Source organism: Pseudopodoces humilis, chromosome 9, assembly GCF_049639895.1.
Source record: "Pseudopodoces humilis isolate 2021_Gansu_Grassland_sample_001 chromosome 9, ASM4963989v1, whole genome shotgun sequence".
In the NCBI taxonomy this organism is placed as follows: Eukaryota; Metazoa; Chordata; class Aves; order Passeriformes; family Paridae; genus Pseudopodoces; species Pseudopodoces humilis.
The window spans coordinates 35,864,962-35,887,037 of NC_142208.1; the positions used below are offsets into that span (position 1 = coordinate 35,864,962).

The 22,076-nt window shown below is 53.7% G+C and overlaps 1 protein-coding gene across 2 annotated transcripts; it reads left to right on the forward strand.

The window, feature by feature from the left end:
• Positions 1–4,747: 4,747 nt before the first annotated feature.
• PWWP2B (PWWP domain containing 2B) lies at positions 4,748–21,706 on the forward strand. Of its 2 annotated transcripts, none has more exons than XM_005528873.3 (3): positions 4,748–4,926; positions 9,394–11,014; positions 21,210–21,706. In XM_005528873.3, exons 1-2 carry the CDS (start codon positions 4,766–4,768, stop codon positions 10,994–10,996), a joined length of 1,764 nt encoding a protein of 587 aa, XP_005528930.2. In that variant the 5' UTR covers positions 4,748–4,765; the 3' UTR covers positions 10,997–11,014; positions 21,210–21,706. The 2 variants fall into 2 exon arrangements, with proteins under 2 accessions (XP_005528930.2, XP_087916082.1); XM_088059956.1 differs by having other exon boundaries at positions 21,217–21,706.
• The last annotated feature ends 370 nt before the right edge of the window (positions 21,707–22,076 follow it).

Sequence of the window (22,076 nt, forward strand, 5' to 3'; positions counted from 1 at the left end):
AATGTGCATATGATACAAGCCGTGTTGGAGAGAATGTATTGGTGAATCCTTTCTGAAACAGGGAAGTACCTGGTTGTGTGAAAGAGAGAATAAACCCACTGAACATGTTCTAAATTTTATTTTTTGGTCACTAATTGCCATGGTAGCAATGGGGTTTTTCACCCCCACAATATTCACAAATGTTAGGGAGAACTGAGTGATGCCTGTAATTGTGTATCTTGCGACTCCTGTTGTGTACTTTCACTTGTGGAAGTTTTGCCTCTGCATGGCGGTGCTGCTGTTTGATCCCAGTTTCTCCGGGCTCCTCCAGTCCCCTGTGAGCAGCATCGCTGGGCTCGGGGGCACGGGGGAGCTTTTCCTGCCTTCCCGGAGCCTCTCGGGCGCTGCTGGATGGGCCCGGTCCCCGCAGCGCTCAGCACAACGCAATGCTGTCCTCTGGTGTTCCCCGGCAGGACAGCGGCCGTCCCACCCGGGCACCGGGTACCGGGTACCGGGTACTGGGTATTGGGTATTGGGTATCGGGTACTGGGTACTGGGTATTGGGTACTGGGTATTGGGTATCGGGTATTGGGTATCGGGTACTGGGTATTGGGTATCGGGTATTGGGTACTGGGTATTGGGTATCGGGTACTGGGTATTGGGTACCGGGTACCGGGTACTGGGTATTGGGTATTGGGTATCGGGTATTGGGTACTGGGTATTGGGTATCGGGTACTGGGTATTGGGTACTGGGTATTGGGTACTGGGTATTGGGTACTGGGTATTGGGTATCGGGTACCGGGTACCGGGTACTGGGTATTGGGTATCGGGTATCAGGTATTGGGTATTGGGTATTGGGTACTGGGTATTGGGTACCGGGTACTGGGTATTGGGTATCGGGTACTGGGTATTGGGTATCGGGTATTGGGTATTGGGTATCGGGTATTGGGTATTGGGTACTGGGTACCGGGTACTGGGTATTGGGTATCGGGTATTGGGTATTGGGTATCGGGTATTGGGTATTGGGTACTGGGTACTGGGTATTGGGTATCGGGTATTGGGTATTGGGTACTGGGTATTGGGTATCGGGTACCGGGTACTGGGTATTTGGGATCGGGTACTGGGTATTGGGTATCGGGTACTGGGTATTGGGTATCGGGTACCGGGTACCGGGTATCGGGTACTGGGTACTGGGGATCGGGTACTGGGTATCGGGTACTGGGTACTGGGTATTGGGGATCGGGTACTGGGTATTTGGGTACCGGGTACTGGGTATTTGGGATCGGGTACTGGGTATCGGGTACTGGGTACTGGGTATCAGGTATTCAGTATTGGGTATTGGGTACCGGGTACTGGGTATTGGGACACCAGGTACCGGGCACCGGGCACCGGCAGAGTTTGAGGGCACCGGGACATTGGGAGCACTGGGGGCACTGGGAGCACTGGGAGCACTGGGGGCAGTGGGGGCACTGGGGGCACTGGGGGCACTGGGGGCACTGGGAGCACTGGGGGCACTGGGGGCACTGGGAGCACTGGGGGCACTGGGAGCACTGGGAGCACTGGGGGCACTGGGAGCACTGGGGGCACTGGGGGCACTGGGGGCACTGGGAGCACTGGGGGCACTGGGGGCACTGGGGGCACTGGGGGCACTGGGGGCACTGGGGGCAGTCGGAGCATGGGAGCACTGGGGGAGTTTGGGGAGCACTGGGAGCACTGGGAGCACTGGGTGGAAGAGGCTGCTCTCCCGGGCACAGGTGTACCCAGACAGGTGCTGTCCCCTTGCACACCTGGGTTAGGGCTGTTTAATGCCTGACAAGGACATTAATGAGAACTTTGCAATGAATTCTCATACTTTGATTTTGTTTCATTTTTGCTGTCATGCTAAGGGTGTTTCTTTGTTCTCTTATCATGTGTTAGAAGCAGTTTTCATATTCCACAGGCATTACAGAGAATATTCCTTTATTTAACCCCAAAGATTTCAGTTTTCAAATACTTGTTGGAACTGGGGGAAAAAAACACATGCTCTTACTTAATACAGCTTAGACTATATTGGGGGAAAATGATGGGATTGTCTTGGATTTAGAATCCTGTTTCTGAGCAATTGTTCTGAAGGCAGGACAGGTGAGTACCCGTGGTGCCATCGCACATCTTGGCTTTCCCCATCGGTGTGGATGTGAGCCCCATCCACCCTGCTCCGTCCCCACCCTGGGGGATAGTGCCATCAGGGAGAGTTCTGGAAATGGGTTTGTTCCACCGGATTGTCTCTCTGCGAGCTCAGTGGCTGCAGCAGCACAGGCACTGCAGCTAAAATAGACTTGGCAGATGTCCCCCAGGCAGAGCAGAGGGGAGCTTGGCACAGCCAGAAATGAAGCGCCAATAAAATTATTCAAATCTACCACAATATTTTCTCTTGGTGAAAAACCTTGGGATTTATCAGCCTGAAGCACAGGTAAGGTGGTTTGTCTAGGAAATAATTTGCTTCACACAATATTTTTGAGGTTTAAAGGCTTTCAACCAGGCAGAACAAAGACAATTTCTTGTTGTTGCTTTATTTGGAAACTGCTGAGGGAAGAGCCTAGCCCAGGGGCCGAGTGCCAAAGAGCAGAAGTCTGGGAACGTGAGGAGTGTGGAGGTGGGGCTCTGGCACCCAGTACCCCAGGAGGCTCCTGAGTCAGCACCCAGCGGTGTTTCCCAGCAGAGCTGAGCTCCATAAATAGCTGCTGTCCTCTGACCCGGGCAGCCAGAGGTCACAACATCTGGCAGGAGCCCTGGGGGCAGGCAGGAGGACACAGCACCTGCCCATCTGCAACCCCCATGTGCACTGGAGAGCTGGAGATGTCCTGCTGGGTTTCCTGGTGACTAGATGTGTTGCTTTGCTCCGTTTTGCACTTGTAAAAATTAGTGTATCTGCATTTGAGGCTCTGTCTCGACTAACTGTACAGGTTTGCTCCAGCTGATCCCCTCAGGACACGACTACCGAACAAGTGCCTGGAAAAGGAGGAATTTTCATCAGCTTTAAGGGAAAATACACAACATTAAACTATCTCCTAATAAGAGGTGGTTCCAGATCCCACAGCTGTGGCCAGACAGATCTGATGCTCACAGAAAGTCAGTATATTATGCAAAGCAACTGAAAAAATAATTTTGTTTACTTAGATCCCTCAGAGAAAGTAAACCAGAACAGCATCTAAACAGCACATGGGGGTGAGGAGAGCAGGAAGGGGAAAATGAAAAGGGACATGACATCAAACCCAGTTTGATTCATTCTGGAAACAGCTCCTTTGAATGTCTGTAAGGTGTGCTGATGTCTGTCAGCTGTGGCCATACTGGTGGCTGGACACTGATTTATTCTGTATATTCCAAGATGGCCCAGCTGCCCCAGGTGCACCCAGAGTCACTGGATTTAGGGAGTGCATGTGACAGGGAACGCTGCAGGGACACCAGCTGAACTTCTGAACACAATCGCCACGTTTAGAGGATGCTTCAAAATATTCTCTCCTTTCTGAAAATGAGTTCAGATTTCTCTGTCCCTGGGGACATCAGAACATCCCTCTGTGCCTGTGTCCTACTCTCAACATAATTCCAAGGCAGCCCCAGGACTTTGGCTCATGGACTCCTCTTGATGTGATTGAAACACAAACAGAGTTCCACAAAATGATACCAAACACCAACTAAATTGAGATTTTTTTTGTTCCTGTTTTGCTGTTTGGATTAACAGAAGTAAGGAAGCACAGGGCTGCTCATGGGAGTAATTGTTTACCCGCCTTTCTGGCAAGTCTCTGCTTGTCAGAGTTGGGTCTCAGCCCTTTGAGTACGATGATAATTCAGGTTCAGTCACAGCAGAGACGCTGTATTGGTTCCATTGGATCAGGCATGCTTCAGTCTGTCAGCAGCTTGGGAAGCCACAAGCTCTTTCCAGAAAGCATTGGTAAAAATAAACGTTATTTGTAAATATTTGCATCGGGATGCATTTGGATCAGTGTATGCATTGGGTCAAACAGCCAACAGATCAGGGAGTGATCCTGCTCCTTCCTTCCACTCAACCCCACTGAGCGCAGCGCCCAGCTCTGGGCTCCTCAGGACAAGAATGTCAAGGAGCTGCTGGAGAGGGTCCAGCAGAGGCCACAGAGGTCATTTTGGGACTGGAGCATCTCTGAGATGAGGAGAGACTGCGGGAGCTGGGCCTGCTCAGTCTGGAGAAGGGAAGGCTGAGAGGGGATCCCATCAATCCATACAAATCTCCCCAAGGGCTGTCAGAGGACGGTGCCAGACTCTGCTCAGCGGTGCCAGAGACAGGACAAGGAGCAGTGGCCAGAAGCTAAAGCACAGCAAGTTCCAGCCCAACATGAGAAAACTTCTTTGCATGGAGGGGCCAGAGCCAGGAACAGCTGCCCAGGGAGGGGCTGGGGTCTCCTCACGGCCCCGCTGGCCCCGCCCCGTTCCCGCCCCGCGGTTGCCGGTGCGCGGCTCGGCCGCCAGGTGGCGCGAGGTGCCTGCCCCGCCCCCCGCCAGGCCCCGCCCCCCGCCAGGCCCCGCCCCCAGCCAGGCCCCGCCCCCAGACAGGCCACGCCCCTTTCCGGACAGGTCCCGCCCCTCCCGGCTCGCCCCGCCCCGTTCGGCCCCGCCCCCGCCCGTCCCACGCACGTGCCCGGTAGCGGGGCGGGGCGGTGATGTCACGCCCGGCGGCGGGGCGGGGCTGTGACGTCACGCCCGGCGGCGGCGGGCGCTCCGTGAGGTCACGGCGCGGCCCGGCCCAGCGGCCCCGCCGGCGGGGAGCGGCGGGAGCATGGCCGAGCCCGGGGCGGGGGACGCGGCGGAGGCGCCGCCGCCGCGGGTGGGCGCGTGGGTGCCGGTGCTGGTGGAGCAGATGGTGAACGACACGCTGGTGGTGACGCTGAGCTGCGGGGAGCGGCGCTTCACCGGCGTGCTGCTGGACTGCTCCAAGAGGTGCGGCCGGGGATGGGGGCACCGGGACCGCGGCGGGGAGCGGGGCCGGGGGCGGCGGGGTCGCGCCGTCCCCGCGCCCTTTGTTCGGCCGGGCGGGACAAAGCGGCGGGGTCGGGACCGGCCCGGGGCCCGCGGCGGGGCGGAGCGGTGCCCCGGGGCCCGTGAGGCCGGGCCGGCCGCGGCCCCGCACGTGGCCCCGGTGAGCGTGGCCCGGAGCCCGGGCCGGCCCGCAGCCCCCGCGCCGGTCACCGCCGTCCCCTCTCCCCGCCCGGAGCTCCCCCCGGGGCCGGGCGGCGGTTCCCGGGGAGGTCCCGCGGTGCTTCCCGCGGGCTGTGGCCGCAGCAGCCCCGGTCCCGGCCCTGCCCGAGTTCCTGCGGAGCCCAGAGGGGTATCTCTCCGAGCAGGGCCCCGCAGGCTGCGGCTCCGCACGGCGGGGCTCGTGTTCGCACCTGCCCCGGCTCTGGAGGTGGCGGCCCGGGGGCTGCCGGGGGCTGGCACCGCGGGGCTGGCACCGCCGCTTGTGCTGCGTGCTGGGCAAGGCACCGATCGGAGCTGCGTGGGAGCACAGCAGCCTCGCCTCTCTGATCCATCCTACGAGATGTGCGGAGCAGGACTTCTGAGCTTCGTTTTTGTCACTTATTTCGTTTCTCACGGCTATCCCGAAAATCGGAGCCAGATTTTCAAAGCATTCGGGCACCTAACGCTGCTCAGAGTCCATAAACCCACCCTTGAGTCTGGTCCCAGCCCGAGCAGCTGGTGTCCCTCGAGCCCCCTAAACCAGCTGTTTCTGCTTCTCACATTTCGCTTGTCTCCCTCTGCAGTGACACTTCTTTCACCTGGTTCCTTTCGCCCTAACCTTTCTGAATTATTTTTCTTCATCTTTCTTCCTCCCTCTGCCCCCAGAAGGTCTAAGAAAAAAGCAGATGGGTGTTTTTCCCAGGCTTTAAGGCAGCTCGGCAGCCCGGTGGTGCCGCAGGCCTGGCGGTGGTGACACTGATCTGTGCAGGGTGGGAGGGCAGGGGATGTCCCCCGAGCACCGGGGCTGGCCCGAGGCTCGGTGCTCATTCTGTGGCCGTGCCCTGGTGCCGCATCCCGCCCGTGGTGGTGCCGAGCTGGCCTGTGCCGACCACGGTGGGCAGGGAGGTGAGGCCAGCACAAGGTGAGAGCCACGGCCTCTGCTCGTGGCTCTCAGGAGGGGGCTCCGTGTGAGGCAGGTGCCTGGCTCCTGACTCCCTGGGGACTTGGAGCCAGCTCTGCAGTCATCCCAGGTCTGGGAGGGGAACAGAGATCTTGTTCATCCTACAGCAGGACACAGGAGTCAGTCTGGCAGTGCCTGGAAGGTGAAGGTCAGGAAGGCAGCAGGAATTTATCCGCTTGGTGCTGAGCTTGGAGTGCCTGAAGTGGATCTGTGGCAGAGCTGTTCCTGATGGAGCCGTGTCCCACCAGCTTGTCCCTGTGCAGGGTCACCCATACCCTGCCTGTACCCCCTAGGCAGTGGGATGGGACTGGCAGGAGAGGAGAGGAGCAAGCACAGCAGGTTGTTACACCTGCAAAGAAAGAGGAGATTACCTCAAAAGGGAAGGAGGGCCTGTGTGGTGGTTCTTCAGCTTGCTTTTGTGTTTTAAAGTGGTTTCAGCATCACACTGTAGATAAATCTGTTTTACTTAGTTGTGGCTACCCCATCTCTGAAAGTGTGCAAGGTCAGCTCGGGCAGGGCCTGGAACAGCTTGTCTAATGAATGACATCCCAGCCCAGGGCAGGAGAATTGAAACTGGATGATTTTTAAGGTCCCTTCCAACACAGACTATCTGTGATGCTGTGATTACTTCTCCTAAGCTGTGGGGAACTGAGCAGGAGGAAGTTCTGCCACCCTGAGCATCCAGGGCACCCCTGTCCAGCCAGGTCCCAGCTGGATGCCTCTGGTATTTTGCCACAAAGGTGGGTATGGGTTTGAACCCTCAACTGCCTGCCCAGGTTTGCAAGAGCTGAGCCCGTGGGCAGCAGGACTGCCCTGCCTGTGCCCTTTCAGTGCCCTGCCTGTGCCCTGCCTGTGCCCTGCACCTTTAGGAATGGGGAGATGTAGGGAACATTGACCTTGCAATCACTGGGGAATTATTTACAGAAAAAAGTGCTGGTGTCCCTTCCTGCCCCAGCCTGGATGATGCAGCAGCACCAGGGCCTGCCCAGTGACTGGCAGTTACTTGCTTCCAATAAATTGGCTCTGCCCAAAGTGAGCTCCATAGTGTACATGCTCAAGTGGAGATTTAAATGCAGTTACAGTGTTTCTGATAACAAGATTTGGTAGTTTTGCTGCAACTTTCTTTATAAGTTAGGTTTTAATTGTGCAGGGATATAAATACCAGGAGGGTGGCATCTCCTGTAGCAAGCAGAGACTGGATTGAGGTAACCAAGTCCAGTTGGCTGCAGCTGCCCCAGAAAGGGGGATTACAAGCAGGGTGAAATCCCATCAGCAGTATTTCCTGCTGCTTTAATCACAGAATCCCAGAATGGATTGGATTGCAAGGGACCTTAAAGCTCATCCTGTTTCACCCCCTGCCATGGCAGGGACACCTTCCCCTGTCCCAGCTGCTCCAGCCCCAATGTCCAGCCTGGCCTTGGGCACTGCCAGGGATCCAGGGGCAGCCCCAGCTGCTCTGAGCACCTGTGCCAGGGCCTGCCCACCCTGCCAGGAACAATTCCTGCCCCAAATCCCATCCATCCCTGCCCTCTGGCACTGGGAGCCATCACCCCATCTTTCTAACAGGCCTCCCTGCTGCGCTGGTGCCTGGCACAGGGTGACAGCTGCAGAGGGCAGTGGCCTGGGCAAGTTCTGTGGCACAGAGGCCGTGTCCAGCCCAGGGGGGTTACAGTGTGCTGGTACATTAATGCTGTGGGCACAAACCATCCTGTGAGTGAGCCTTTGGGTGCTCCACTTCTGCCAGGCAAGGACCTCCGTGCTGCTCTGGAGGGTTCAGTGACCTGAACTGGGGGAGTGGGCTTGTGTCTGCATGAGCAGCAGTTTTCTGTTCTGACCAAGTCATGCAATCTCACTGCATAAAATCACCATAATTTATAGCCATCATTTCATTCAGAAATGGTCTCACTTTGGATTATGAATGGTGCCGACATCTCTGTCTGGCTGTACAAACTGTACTGGCTTTCTGGGTTGTCATTTAAAGACACCTACATTCTTGGTTGTCTCTGTTTTAAAAAAGCCTCTTAGAACAAAAATATTTTGTTCCAAATTACGTGATTTCAACAGCTTAATCCTTTCCCAGTTAAACTGTCATTTAACAGCAGGTTGTTGCACTTTTTCAATAATGTGGAAAGACTTTGGAGGCTTCTCTGTCAGGAAACCCACAGCAGCGGCTTTGTGCCGCTCTTGGTGAGGGTGTGGCACTGAGTGGACACCTTCAGCTCCTCCTCCTGTAAACACTTACCAAAGTGTCCCTCACTGTGACACCACCAAGACACTCCTGCCTTGCCTCGGGAAGGGTCCTTCCTTCCTGGTGCTTGGAAAGAAAGTAATGGTTGGCAAGGAGGGGAATGGGAATATAGCATCCAAAACCCACTGGTACTTGGTCTGTACCTGTTCTCCTGGTCTGTACCTTTGTCTCTTCTTTGTGGGTCTCCTATACAACATTTTGTTATTATTAAAAAAAGCCCACACACTTCATTGACGGTGTGTTCTCTGCAGAAGCGTCTCTGGAAAGCCAAGGCAGTGAGCATTGCCCAGTCAGTCTGTTTCAGGGCAGAATCTGTCCCAGTGCTGTGTTAGTGTAATATTTCCAATGCCAGGCCAAGGGCATAAATTCATAAATTTTGGACACGTGAATTGCAGTTGTGAGTTTCAGCAGTTCAGAGGATTTGCTTTTGCCAATATCCAGGCAGGATACTTTGGTGGCCTGTAATGAGCCTCGGTGCTGAAGGACAGAATTTCATCACTGTTATCCCTGCTGTTGTGAAGGAGCAGTGGGTGCCCTGTTACCAAATACAGCTGAATATGGAGAGACGGGGCAAGAGGAGCAGAGCTGTGTCTTGGTGAACCTGTGCGAGTCAAGGTGTTCAGGTTTAAAATGAAAAACTGGAAAATCAGCCATTAGGTCCCTGGGCTAATCCAGACCACATCCCTCCTCAGGCCTTGCCAGCCTGCTGATGCACTAAAGTGCTTTGTAGAATAAAACTTAAAACTTCATAGAGCAAAATGCTGTGCAAAGAGCTCATAGAAATAGAGGTTCTGGTCCCTCTACTTTTTCTGGGAGAAGGTAAGCCACCTTGCCAGATTTCTGCACCGCTGTTATTTTTTCAGCGGCAGAATTGGCCGCTCGCTCTTCAAGGTCAATAGAAAGCGTTGCGTTCTTAGTTTGAGGGTGTGGGACATGGGGATGTTTTGGGTTCCCAGAGAAGCACCTTTCAAAGCTCCTGACTCTGCTTCTGTCCCTCCCCGTCCTTCTCGCCCCCATTCAGGTCTGGATTGTTCTGTCTGCCATCCTCCTTCCCCAGGCACGAGGACCCTCCCGCCTGCGCCGAGGGAGCCGCGCAGGGCGAGCCGGAGCCGCGGCCCGCTGGCCCCCAGCCCAAGGGCAGCGCCGAGGAGCCGCTGCCGCCGCTGCTGCCGGCGCCGGGCGCCCTCCCGCCCTACCCGCCCTACTTCGAGGGAGCCCCGTTCCCCCGGCCCCTGTGGCTGCGGCACACCTACAACCAGTGGGTCCCGCAGCCGCCCCCACGGACTATAAAGAGGACGAGGAGGCGTTTGTCGCGCAACAGGGACCCGGGCAGGCTCATCATGAGCACCATCAGGCTGCGGCCCAGGCAGGTGCTCTGCGAGAAGTGCAAGAACACGCTGAACCCCGAGGACGCCAGCGCGCCGCGGCAGAACTCCAAGACCAGGAGGAAGCTGAGCATTCAGGACAAGGAGCAGAAAAAGCACGGCGACTCTGACTACGTGGAGAAGAGGAACAAAAGAGAGAAGAGGGAAGATGACAAGTTTTCTGGGGAGCTGGTGCACCGAACACCAGTTATAAAAATATCCTACAGTACTCCACAAGGGAAAGGTGAAGTGGTAAAAATCCCTTCCCGGGTTCATGGCTCGGTCAAGCCGTTCTGCCCGGAGCGAGTGTTGCAGAACGGAGCCGGGGACCAAGAGGAGACCAGGGACTCTGAACGGTGTCGACAAACCAAATGTTTAATGGACAAGTCAGCAGGCAGCCAGCTTGCTTCCATTCCAAAACTGAAGCTCACACGGCCAGTGCATTCCAGTGTGGATGTCCCACCCCCAAAGATACGGCTGAAGCCCCATCGCATCAACGATGGTCAGAGCGTTTCAATTTATAAGGCAGAACTGATTGACGAAATCAACGTCCTCCAGAACAGCGGGGACTCCAATCCCGGAGCGTTTTACAACGATGAGTCCACCGACAGAAGTTTGGCTGAGATATCTTCAGGCAGTTCAGGTGAAGATGATGACTTTAAAAGGTTTCCCCAGGGTAAAGATGGACACGATAACTTGGCTTTCCTCATGAACTACCGTAAAAGAAAAGCAGATTCTTCTAGTTTATCGGTGTGTAGCAATGACAGTCTAGATGAATCCAAGTCTTCTAGTTCAGAAGTGACATCACCAGAACTGTGTGACTTTTTGCCTGGTGATGATGCCTCCGTCTCCTCATCTTCAAAAGATGAGCGTAAAATTGTGCCGCCGCTGACAGTCAGACTGCACACCCAGAGTGTGTCCAGATGTGTTACAGAAGACGGAAGGACTGTTTCAGTGGGGGATATTGTCTGGGGTAAAATTCACGGGTTTCCGTGGTGGCCAGCACGTGTTCTTGACATAAACCTCAGCCAGAAGGAAAACGGGGAGCCTTCGTGGCGAGAAGCTAAAGTGTCATGGTTTGGTTCTCCGACAACTTCGTTCTTATCTGTTTCAAAACTCTCTCCTTTCTCGGAATTTTTCAAACTGAGATTTAATCGCAAGAAGAAAGGGATGTACCGGAAAGCGATCACGGAAGCTGCAAAGGCAGTCGAGCACCTGACTCCAGAAATACGAGATCTCTTAACACAGTTTGAGACATAACTTTGCCTCCAGTATCAGGTGAGTGATTGCTAGACTAATGCTTGCCATGAGAACCTCCTGGTGCTTTTCAAATCTGTATTCCACTATTTGTTTGCATTTGTTCTTCCATTAAATCTGAGATTGACAGTTGTGAAACTTAAATGCTTGGCTGTTAGTTGGTAGGGGTAATTTCAGAGGTGGTGAGAAGCTTTCATTCCATGCTCTTTTGGGGACCGTGGGAATTGGGGTCCCTATTCCCAGAGGGAAGTGCAGGCCAGGCAGGATGCTGGGAGGAAGCAGCACTGCCTGTTTGAAGAGCTGACAAACCTGTAGCTGTGTGCCTGGAAGAGTAACAGCTCCAAGGCTTTCAGTTTCCTTGGGTCAAAGAACTAAAACTCTGGAATGAAGATGACATTCATCATATGTATGATAAATAAACAGCTGTTACCTGTAACAGCTCAGGGCCCCCGGGGGCCCTTTGCTCCCCACCTTCTGATCCCTCTGGTTTGGATTTCTTATGCAGGCCCTTCATGGCCCCTCAAAATGATTGTACCAAGTGTCTTTGGAGAACAGTATTTCAGTATCTTCCACAGTACTTGAGGTTTGGTTTGTACTTAAATTTTCAGTGTTTCTCTGGGGAATGGCCTCAGTCAAATTAAATTCCTTTGGGCTTCATCTCTGTGAAGGACATTAGGTGGGAATGGAAACATGAGAGCTGATTCTTTGTAATGGATGGGGATGGGCTTCCCTTTCTTATCAAACAATCTGCATGGGATGAAAATTTGGTACCTAAAAATACAGGGTGTGGTGTGACTGGGAATAAAATCCACAGGAAAATCCAGTGACTTGACTAAAACCTGGAATCATTTCAGTCTTTCAGTGACCGCTGTCCAGACAAGACCTCAGCTGCGATGGTAATAGACAAGGGGAGGGATTAACTTTTTGTGGAAAACCAGAGGTATCACTAGGAAGAGCCTTGTGTCAAAGGCCGTGCTTTATGCAGCGTGGTTCATTGTGTTGTCCCCTGAATGCTCTGCTCTGTTTCATGCTTGAAGGACTCTGTGTGAGCCAGCCAGTGCTGCTCCTCTGGATTCTCTTCTTCATCTGAACTGTCATAATGCAGTGGGACTGGGACAGTCAGTGCTCATGTAATCCTGATGGGAAAATGGGATCTTTTTCATACCCTCTGTAATGGGACTTCACCCCTTGCTTGAGTGTGATGAAGGACTTGCTTTGCTTGGGTTATGACTCCATCTCAGCAAGCCTGGCTGGAGTAAATAGCCAGGGCATGACATACTCATGCTGTGTACTCAGGGTGTCTGCACAACTGCAGCAGCAACCTTTCAGCTTCCTTCTTGATCTTGCCCATAGAACTGCTGCTTAACTCTGACTAAAGACTTTATAATATCAAGAGTGTTTGGATTGGACCCAAATTCCTATTAGCTAGATCAGGAGTATAAATAAACCTGCTGCCCAGAATGTACTGTCCTTGCCAGTGGAAGAGTCCTGGCCAGTCCATGGCTCCTGTCTGGACAGTGCTCTGGTTAAAGGAGCAGTAAACTTCATCCTCTGAGCTGTCTTCACTGTGTGTGTGAGCAGTTTGGGACAAAGGTAATGGATGTCATCATCATTCCTGACATCTGTCCTTGCCCTTGTGGGTCTTGGCTGGGCTGGCATGGCCCAGCTGCAGGAGAAGGGACAACTGGAAGAAGCACCTAATGCTTCAGATCAGGCATTGGCTGTGCCTCAGTCCCTGGGGAGTAGGGAAGCTGTGGCCAGAGTCCCAGGAGCAGAGCTGGGATGGCAGGATGGGAGGATGGCAGGATGGCAGGATGGCAGGATGGCAGGATGGGAGGATGGCAGGATGGCAGGATGGCAGGATGGGAGGATGGCAGGATGGGAGGATGGCAGGATGGCAGGATGGGAGGATGGCAGGATGGCAGGATGGCAGGATGGCAGGATGGGAGGATGGCAGGATGGGAGGATGGCAGGATGGGAGGATGGCAGGATGGGAGGATGGCAGGATGGGAGGATGGCAGGATGGGAGGATGGGAGGATGGCAGGATGGCAGGATGGGAGGATGGGAGGATGGGAGGATGGCAGGATGGGAGGATGGCAGGATGGGAGGATGGGAGGATGGCAGGATGGCAGGATGGCAGGATGGGAGGATGGCAGGATGGGAGGATGGCAGGATGGGAGGATGGCAGGATGGCAGGATGGGAGGATGGGAGGATGGGAGGATGGCAGGATGGGAGGATGGCAGGATGGGAGGATGGCAGGATGGGAGGATGGCAGGATGGGAGGATGGGAGGATGGCAGGATGGGAGGATGGCAGGATGGGAGGATGGCAGGATGGGAGGATGGCAGGATGGCAGGATGGCAGGATGGGAGGATGGGAGGATGGCAGGATGGCAGGATGGGAGGATGGCAGGATGGCAGGATGGCAGGATGGCAGGATGCTTGTCCCCCACATGTCACAGCAGGGAAGGCTGGCTGTGGTAGCAGCAGGGCCTGCCCAGGGTGGGGGGACAGGCTGCAGGGCCTTGAGGAGGAGAGGCAGCCCTTGCTCCAGAGACACGATGGGAGCTGAGAGCAGGTACAGAGCAGGTCTGTAAACAGAGGAAAGGAGAACATCTGGAGAACATGTGGATAAGAAAATGATGGCACGGCCTGGATTAGACCAAAGCATTCCTTCCCTCTGTGCTCTTCAGCCCAGCCTCTGCATGTGTAAATGGGAATATACATTTATCAGATCTCGCTGTTTTGCTGGCCTCCTTCAGCTGCCTTTCCACGGGGGATTTCCTGCCTCACATGTCTGAGCTGAGCTGCCAACACAGTCTGTCAGGCTGAAGACAACACGACTGTTGGATAAAGAACTGCAAAACTAGAAAAGCAGAACTACACAACTTCCTGTTCTGCACATGTCACATTTACCTAGAGTCCAAATTAAACCAGCATATCTGGAGTTTTGGTACATCACTTATAAAACTGTTCATTATTTCAGAGAATTGTCTATACCTAATTCTCTCCTTGCAGGAGGATTGAATTTTGTTGCTTTTCTTGATTTTCCACATGGTAGAACTGAAATGTTTCCTTCAGCTGCTTATTGACTGTCCTTTCCTGAAGGATGACATGAAAGGATTTGGCCTGAAAGGGGCCCTGAAATCCATCCCATCCCACCCCAGCCATGGCAGAGACACTTCCCACTGTCCCAGGTGGCTCCAAGCCCCATCCAGCCTGGCCTTGGGCACTGCCAGGGATCCAGGGGCAGCCCCAGCTGCTCTGGGTAACCTGGTGACATTGCATGGGAACACAATCCATATATATCCATAGATTAGAGTCCATTGTGCTGGGGCTTCACCAGCAGTGGCACAAAGGTTTTTGTCATCAGAAGGAATCCATGAGGTGGCTCCAACACCGCTCGTGCTTATCCTGGGCACAGCAGGAGTTTGTGACTGGTGACACTTTCTGTTGTGAAATTTTCTGTCTTCTGGTATGTGGTGTGTTCTGCAGAGGGTAGTTACTGGAAAAATGTACAAACACTCCAGGTCATTTGTGGGTGCACAACACTGGAAAACTGGACTTTTTTGTTTTGTTTTTTTTTAACTTGGTTTGAGTTGGAAAAGCTGGTAGGATCACTTCTTGTTGTTACTGCTTTGTCCTTGGGGTTTCTTTGCAAGGAAAGTACTAGTCAGGTAATGACAGGGTTTTAATTAAGTAAAACAAGTTTCTGGAAAAACAACAGGCAGAATAGCAGCCTGTAGAACTCAAACTTATAAGGCATGGTTTAGAGTAGTGCCAGGAGAGACATGTCTGCTCAGCTCCTGGTGCTGCTCTGGAGCTTCCCTGGTGTGTGACACCGAGGAGCCAGCTCAAGGCACAAGGACAGCAGTTGCCCCTGGCTTGGGGTGACAGATGTTTGCCTTTCCCTCAAGGAAACCCCCCCGAGGGCTGGGAAGGGAGAGAGAGGACCCTTGGACTGGTGTCACACACGTTTTATGGGGAATGAGCTGTGGCCACTGCTCCAGCTGTGCCTTGGGCTGGGCACAGGAGGGAGGGAGACCTGCGTTTCCAAAGGCCCCCTTCCCTGCACCAGGAATGCATCCTGTGGTGGGACCAGGGGCTTTACAAGGAGCATGTGTTGCTCCAACCCTGCAGTGTGGGCAGGGTGTCCCTGCAGGGACAGGCCCTTGGCAGGGCTGGGTCTGCTGCTCTGTGATCCTCCTGAGCAGCTCCTCCTGGCAGATTCCACCTCCCTGCACACAGACATGCAGTAAAACCTGTAGTAAAAACTGCTGGTAGGTTTTCATCTGCATCTCTGCATGAAACACGTTTACAAGATGTATATTCCTTTGCTTTTTCAGTCTGGAAAATCCTCTTTTCTTCCTCTCTCTCCCCTGTCCCCAAGCTGTGACTGTGGAACCATTAAACTTGCAGATGCTGAAGGCTTTAACTGCTATGAGCTTAATAGACCCTTGGTGTCAGTACATCAAGCCATCCATCACCCTGCTACTGTGTGCAGCAAACTCAGAGCTGGCTGCATGCTCACTGTCTCCAGAAACCACTAATGTAAAACCTGGAATATCACATTGTGACTTCACCTTCAAAGGTGTTCAGGGCTCTGTGTGTCCACGCAGCCAGTGCTGCTGCCAGCACTGTGAAGCAGCACAAATCACTCCTCTTTTCCTCTTACCTCCTCTCTTCTGCTCTACCAGTGGCATAAAAATATTGTACCTTGCTATAAAGTGATGGGGATGATTGGTGTGATGGCTATATTTTTTAACACACCTGCCTGGTGACATGGAATATTTCAGCACAGAAGATGAATGCTTGAGATTTTTCTTGGCCTGCTTTCTAGATGCTTCAGTCCACTAAAACCAGGCATCCAACTTAATTACTGTTTCGCAGTCTTCCTGCAAACAGCTGGGAGTCAGCATCTCTGCATGCTAATGCAAGGTGGGAGAACAAGTCCAGAATAGACTGTGCTGCATTTCTGCACACCCAGCGCTGATGGTTGGAGCTGCAGTCAGGCAATGTCCTGCTGATCTTCCCATCCCAAAGGCACCTGCCCACTGTGCCCAGGGACTGCCTTTGGAGACACGTGGGTCCGTGCCCACTGTGCCCCTGGCGTGCTCTGGAAATGCCACCAGGTCACCCACTGTGCTATTTCTGATGGCACCTGCCATTGGCTTTCAGGAGCTGTAAGTGCAGCTGCTGGAGGAGACTCTATCCACCCAGGGGCTCCTGGGGAGCACAGCGAGCTGCTCCCAGGCTGAGGGGCTCCAGCTGGAGCATGGCCTGTGCTGGCTCAGTGTGCCACACTGGGCAGGACAGTGGGTGTCCCCAGCAGTGTCACCAGCCCACAGTGCACCCTGAGCCTGTAGCAGCCACGCAGGATCAGGGCAGGAAATGGGAGAGATGTGTCAACAAAGAACCTGGGAGCTGGTTTCTCTGAAAACATTTACAAATAAAGTAAAAACGAAATTTCTGTATGTTTTCCTGAATTGTGTTTATTTACTTGTTTGGTTTTGAACTCAAGCAGAGGTGTCTGAATTGCAGGTACAATGGCCCTTTTCCCAGCAAGCATGGAGAGCAGCAGGGTGGGAGCCAGGGGCACCCAGGGGAGTTCTCTGGCCTCCCTGCTGGGGCTCGGAGCTTGGCTGGTATTGGTACAGTACTGAGCACCTCCAGGCTGCACTTACAGAAAGTGTAATACAGAATACAGAGAGGAATAGGGGATTTTGGGCAACCTGGAGGTAGCTGTGTGCAGGGAAGGTGCCTGTGCTCTGCAGGTGAGGAACAGGATCTGCACACAGCAGCTGTGCACTGCCACTGGCACATGCAGCTGCTTTGCTTTGTGGGGCTGCCTGACACTGGCATGACAGAAATTGTAGAATCACAGAAGGGTTTGGGTTGGAAGATGCCTTAAATATAATTTTGTTCCACCCCCCACCATGGCCAAGGACACTTTCCACTATCCCAGGTTCCTCCAAGCCCCATGCAGCCTGGTGTTGAGCAATTGAATATTTCTCATTTTCATGTTCAGGTGTGAAAGGTAGGAGCTTGATCCCAAAAATTGATGTGAAGGCTCTTAATGTTGAGAAACGTACAAGCTGTTGTTTTTCAGTCTTGATGTGTTGTGTTTACCCATAAGTTGCCATCAGGGGTGCTGGGATCAAGGTGAGCAGGAGTGTGTGTGGGCTGAGTGCCAAGCTCTGCTCCTGACTGTAAAAGGCTCACAGAGCTGCTCACCTGTAAGACAAGATGCAGACTAGATGAACACAAACTGGGATGTGCTGGTTTTGGCTGGGGTAGAATTAGCTTTCTTCACAGTGACTGATTTGGGGCTGTGGTTTGGATTTGTGCTGAGCACAGGGTTGATAAAATAGAGATGTTTTTGTTATTGCTGAACAGGACTTGCACAGAGGCAGGGCCATTCCTGCCCCTCACAGGGCCATGCTGGGGAGGGGGCTGAGGGTGTGTGGGAGGTTGGGAGGGGGCACAGCCAGGACAGGTGACCCCAAGTGGCCTGGGGGCTATTCCAGTCCATATGACTTCATACTTGGTGTATAAAGTGGGGGGAAGAAGGTGTATGAAGGGGAGACATTTGGGGTGATGGCATTTGTTGTCCCAAGTCACAGTTAGATGTGATCTCGGAGGTGGCTGAACACCTGTCTGCCCATGGAAGCAGGGATTTAATTTCTTGTTTTGCTTTGTGTGTGCAGGTTTTGCTTTCCCTATTAAGTTGTCTTTCTCAACCCATGAGTTCTCCAGCTTTGGTCCTTCCAGTTCTCTCCCCGATCCTGCTGGTGGGGGCAGGAGCAAGCGGCTGTGAGGATCTTGGCTGCTGGATGGGGTTATACCAGCACATGGGGCCTGGTTTATTTTATTTCAGTCTGCTTGCTGCAGCTGGTTTGTGTGCTGTCTGTAGCTGCACAGAACACACGGGCTCTGCATTAGCCACATAATGAACTCTGCACATCCTGAGATGACGTGCAGCTGAAATGGGCTTCTGGTGTCCTGCAGGAGGGCACAGATGGGGCTCCTGGAGGAGCTCTTCACATCCACAGCCCCGTGCCCCACGTCTGCAGCTCCTCAGTCAGCTGCCAGTGCCTTCCTGCTGCTCCTGGGCTTCCTCTGCTGAGCAGGAGCAGCAGGATGCTGCCCTGTGCCAGGGGACAGTGTCCCTGTGCCGTGTGACAGCTGTGGCTGTGTGTCCCACCCCGAGGTGCCCCTGGGCAGCAGAGGTGCTCCCCTCCCTGCCATGCCCCTGCTGTGGGGTGGCCTCACCTGGGAAGGGAGGGTCGGTCCCTGGTGCCAGGGTGGAGCAGGGCAGGTGTTAATGAAGGCTCTTCTCATTAAGCTGATGAATTTCTAGAGGAGCAAATGCCTTCACTGATGTACCAGTTGCTGCTTTATCTGCAATAGTCTGTGCTAGTGCAGGATCAGCCTGCCTGGGTTTCTTTATAAAGTATATTTCCTGAGTGCTCTCTGCAGCTGAAGAAATGAATTGTAGCAAATGACTAGTTTGACTTCCCTTGTGAGTGATGACTTGCTCTGTTTTGATGCAGATAACCTGAGCCATTTATTCCTGTGGAAAACAGTCCCTTCCCAAGGCAGCAACCCTCAGTGCAGGATTTGTCATAGGGATGTTTGGATGATGGAGTGTGAGAACTCCAGTGCTGGAGAACGTAGCTGCCAGCCTGCTCAAGTCAGCTTCTGGATCTCAAGTCAGGATTCTGGTGCCTTGAGAGCTGGAGACAGCTCCAAAACCTTATCCAGTGGGCCAGAGATGGAGATGCCAGCTGCCAGCCTTTCCTTGCTCCTGCAAGAGGAAGGCTTGGGAAGGAAGGGTTTTACCAGCCAGCTGCTAGCTGCGGCCTCTTGCACTTCTCCCAGGGAGACATGGCTGGAGGAAGGCTCATTTGGTGATGCTCAGTTGCAAAATGCCTGCAGTTGATTGTTTTATGATTAGAAAATAACCCTCAAAACAAGCTGCTTGGGCACACTTGGGGTGCTGCAACCTCCAAAGATAAATTGTCTTCTGCACTCTGCTGCTGCTGCTCAGTCTGGATTTATGAATGGCTTTATTTGATCCAAAACTTCAGTTTTTAAATTCTGAACAAGCACTTGGCTTCAGGGGAGCTGCCCTGCTCTCCTTTGGACACCCAGCTTAGCTCCCAGGCTGTCCTGAGTCAGCCCCTGTGTGCTGTGCTCGTTACTCACACGTGGACCTGGAACATGGGGCAGCGCCTGCTGCTCCGTGCTGGAAGTGGCTTTTTAAACAAATTGCTGGAGCTTTCCAGGGATGAAGTGAGAGCTGTGCTGTGGGCTGTGGCTGTGCAGCTCCTCCTGGCCCCGTGAGCTGTGTCTGCACAGACACTGGGCTGCAGAGATCTGTGCTGCAGGTGCCCACCCCAGCACAGACACCCAGAGCTTCCAGCACTGCCAGGCAAGGAGCATCCACTGTTCCAAAGCAGCTTGCTCTGTCGCTGGTAGCCCAGCTTTGTGCTCCCACAGGACAAAATCCCTGATATTTGCCCTCAGTTCCTGGAGCAGCTGAGGTTTGGCCCCAATCCCTGTCCCCATGGAGGAGCCCCCTCTGCCCTGGCAATGGGCAATACCTGTTTGGCATCTCACTTCTGGTGTGATTCTTTCTTCCTCCCAGTGAGAAATCCCAAAGAATCCGACCACCCGAGGGCTTGCTGTCACCTCCTCAGCCAGGAAATGCATTTTTTCCTGTTTGGACAAGATCTTCTCACTCTGTAATCTGTCTCTAAAGGGTCAGTGCTTTGAAAGACACTTGAGGGATATTGTTCCAGGTCCCTGGGCCTCAGGAAGCTTTCCTGAGTGATAAACCTGCAAGTGAGATTGTTGTGTGCTCTTGAAAGTCTCTCTGTTCATCAGAAGACAAATAGATTCTCCTGCAGGATGAGGTATGAATTTGTACTTTGTTGGCTGCAGGTAATAGAGCCCTGGGGTGAGACCTCCCAGTTTCTGCCAAATACTGAAGGAGTGTTTGAGCTGATTGCAGCCCTTCCCTGGAATACAGCTTTGGGACAGATGTTCCTGGGTATTGAATCAGCTCTTTGCATTCTGCATTGTGTGGGCAATGCTGAGGATCATTCTGGATGCTGAGTCTGAGTGAATCGGTGTCACTTTGGGTCCCCTGCCTGCAGAAGCAGTGCTGCTGCCATGTCAGCAGCTTTGGAGATGTGATCCTCTTCCCTGTGTTTGGTGTTCTTGGTTCACTGTGCTCTGTAAGTCACAAACCTCAGCTGGGGGTGGTTTGAAGGTTTTTGTTCTGCTCTTCTGTGGTGTTAGTGCTGTGTGAGAACACGGATCCGAGCTGGTGTCTCCTGCACTTGCAGCACAGCTGGAGTTGATGTGGCTGGTGTGGGCCAGAGCCCTGGGAGCGAGGGGCAGCGCTCTGCTGCAGCAGCTCGGTGTGAGGGGAGGTCTCCGTGCTGGGCTCTCACTTCTGTGTCACTGAATTGTTCACGTGTCTCCCGCTTCCTTCACTTGAAGGCGAGTGGATTCTGCCCTTGAGCTCTCCCAGGGCTTCCACACCGTGACCTGGTGTCCATGGCCAGTGTGAGTCCCTCCTGCGGGCCGGGGTGCGGGCGAGCGCTCCGCAGGGTTTGCCTGGCTTGTTCTGCAGGACTCGCACGTTCCTCGTGGCCCTGAGCCCAGGGGACAGGTGGCTGCTGCCAGGGCCGGTGCTGTGGCACACGAGCCTGGGGAGGGACCCTGGCTGTCCTGGGCAGCGCCAGGGGCCGGCGGCTCTGCCTCGCCGGGAGCTGCGGCCGCGGGCAGCGCTTCAGCCCCTGCAGGTGCTTAGAGAAGTTTCCATCCGGCGTCCCTCAAGGGGGATAATCCTATTTTGTAGATCGTGTTCGGAAAGTGGAGGCAGATGTTCTTCACGTGGCGCGCTCCGTGGGGACTTGTGGTGGATTAACCTACAGTAACCCCCCCGAACAGGGACTCCGGAGTCTTTAAGCCGCGCTGGAGATTTATTATCATCACTGAAATTCATATCATATTGGTCTTGGGGAGAATTCCCACTCTTTCTTTGGGTTTGCTAACCTGACAGCTTTCTCCCAAGCTGCAGCCGTGCTTGTGCCTGCTGGGCCGGCTGGGAGCAGGAGAATTCCTGGCTATATTTAGAGGGAAGCCACAGTGTGAGCCCTGCAGCCCTGCCACAGTAACCTCTCCCTCTCTGGCTTTCTTCAAGGTAACAGAAGACGAGCACAGCTGTTCTCCTAGAGGGTCACCGAGCGAGGAGCGGCCGGCCGTGCTCCCAGGAGAAGCGGCCCCGAGGAGGAGGCTCCTGGGCAGAGCTCCCCGTGCCGCCCGGACAGGCGACAGGCACCGCCACGGAGCTGGGACGCTCTGGGCTGGGGCAGGAAAGGCTGAGGATATCTCACCCAGAATGAGAATTTGACCAGTTGGACGGCAATGAACTAGGAGAACAGCAGAAATCACAACTCGGAATGTATTTATTACTTAAAAGTTAGCTATTCTTGATAAAATTCCCCAGATTATTGCTGCTGCTTATTTTACTTACAGATTTCACACACCTGTTAATTTTAAAGCTACCTTTTATTCAATACTGTACTCTGAGAAATGTAACTGGGTCAGGAAATGCAATAGAATGAAATCATTGTAGTGTCTTAAGTACAATGGACTCACTTTGTGTCTATTAAACCTTGGAAGATGTGCAACACACGACAGTGTGGCTCTCATTGCATGTTAAAGCTTTCTGCTGTCGTTAACTGTGGGGCAGGGGAATCACTGGTTCCAGGCACATGGACAAGCAGTGCTGGTGACTGGGATGTCTTTGGGACCTTTCCCAAGTCACCTGGCAGAGCAGCACAGCCTGGGCCTGTCCTTGCTGCGAGCTGAGCTGCTGGCTCCAGCCAGGGAGGGAATCCATGTTCTGAACTGAACATGAACACCAGTGTGAGCAGGAACTTGTATGCTCACACTCTGAGTGTGATTTAAGGCCCTTTGAACGTGTTGGACAGCAGGATCCTCTCATTACCCACAACCAAGACGTGATGCACCATTCTAAACCAGCAAACCAACAGCTTTTTTTGCC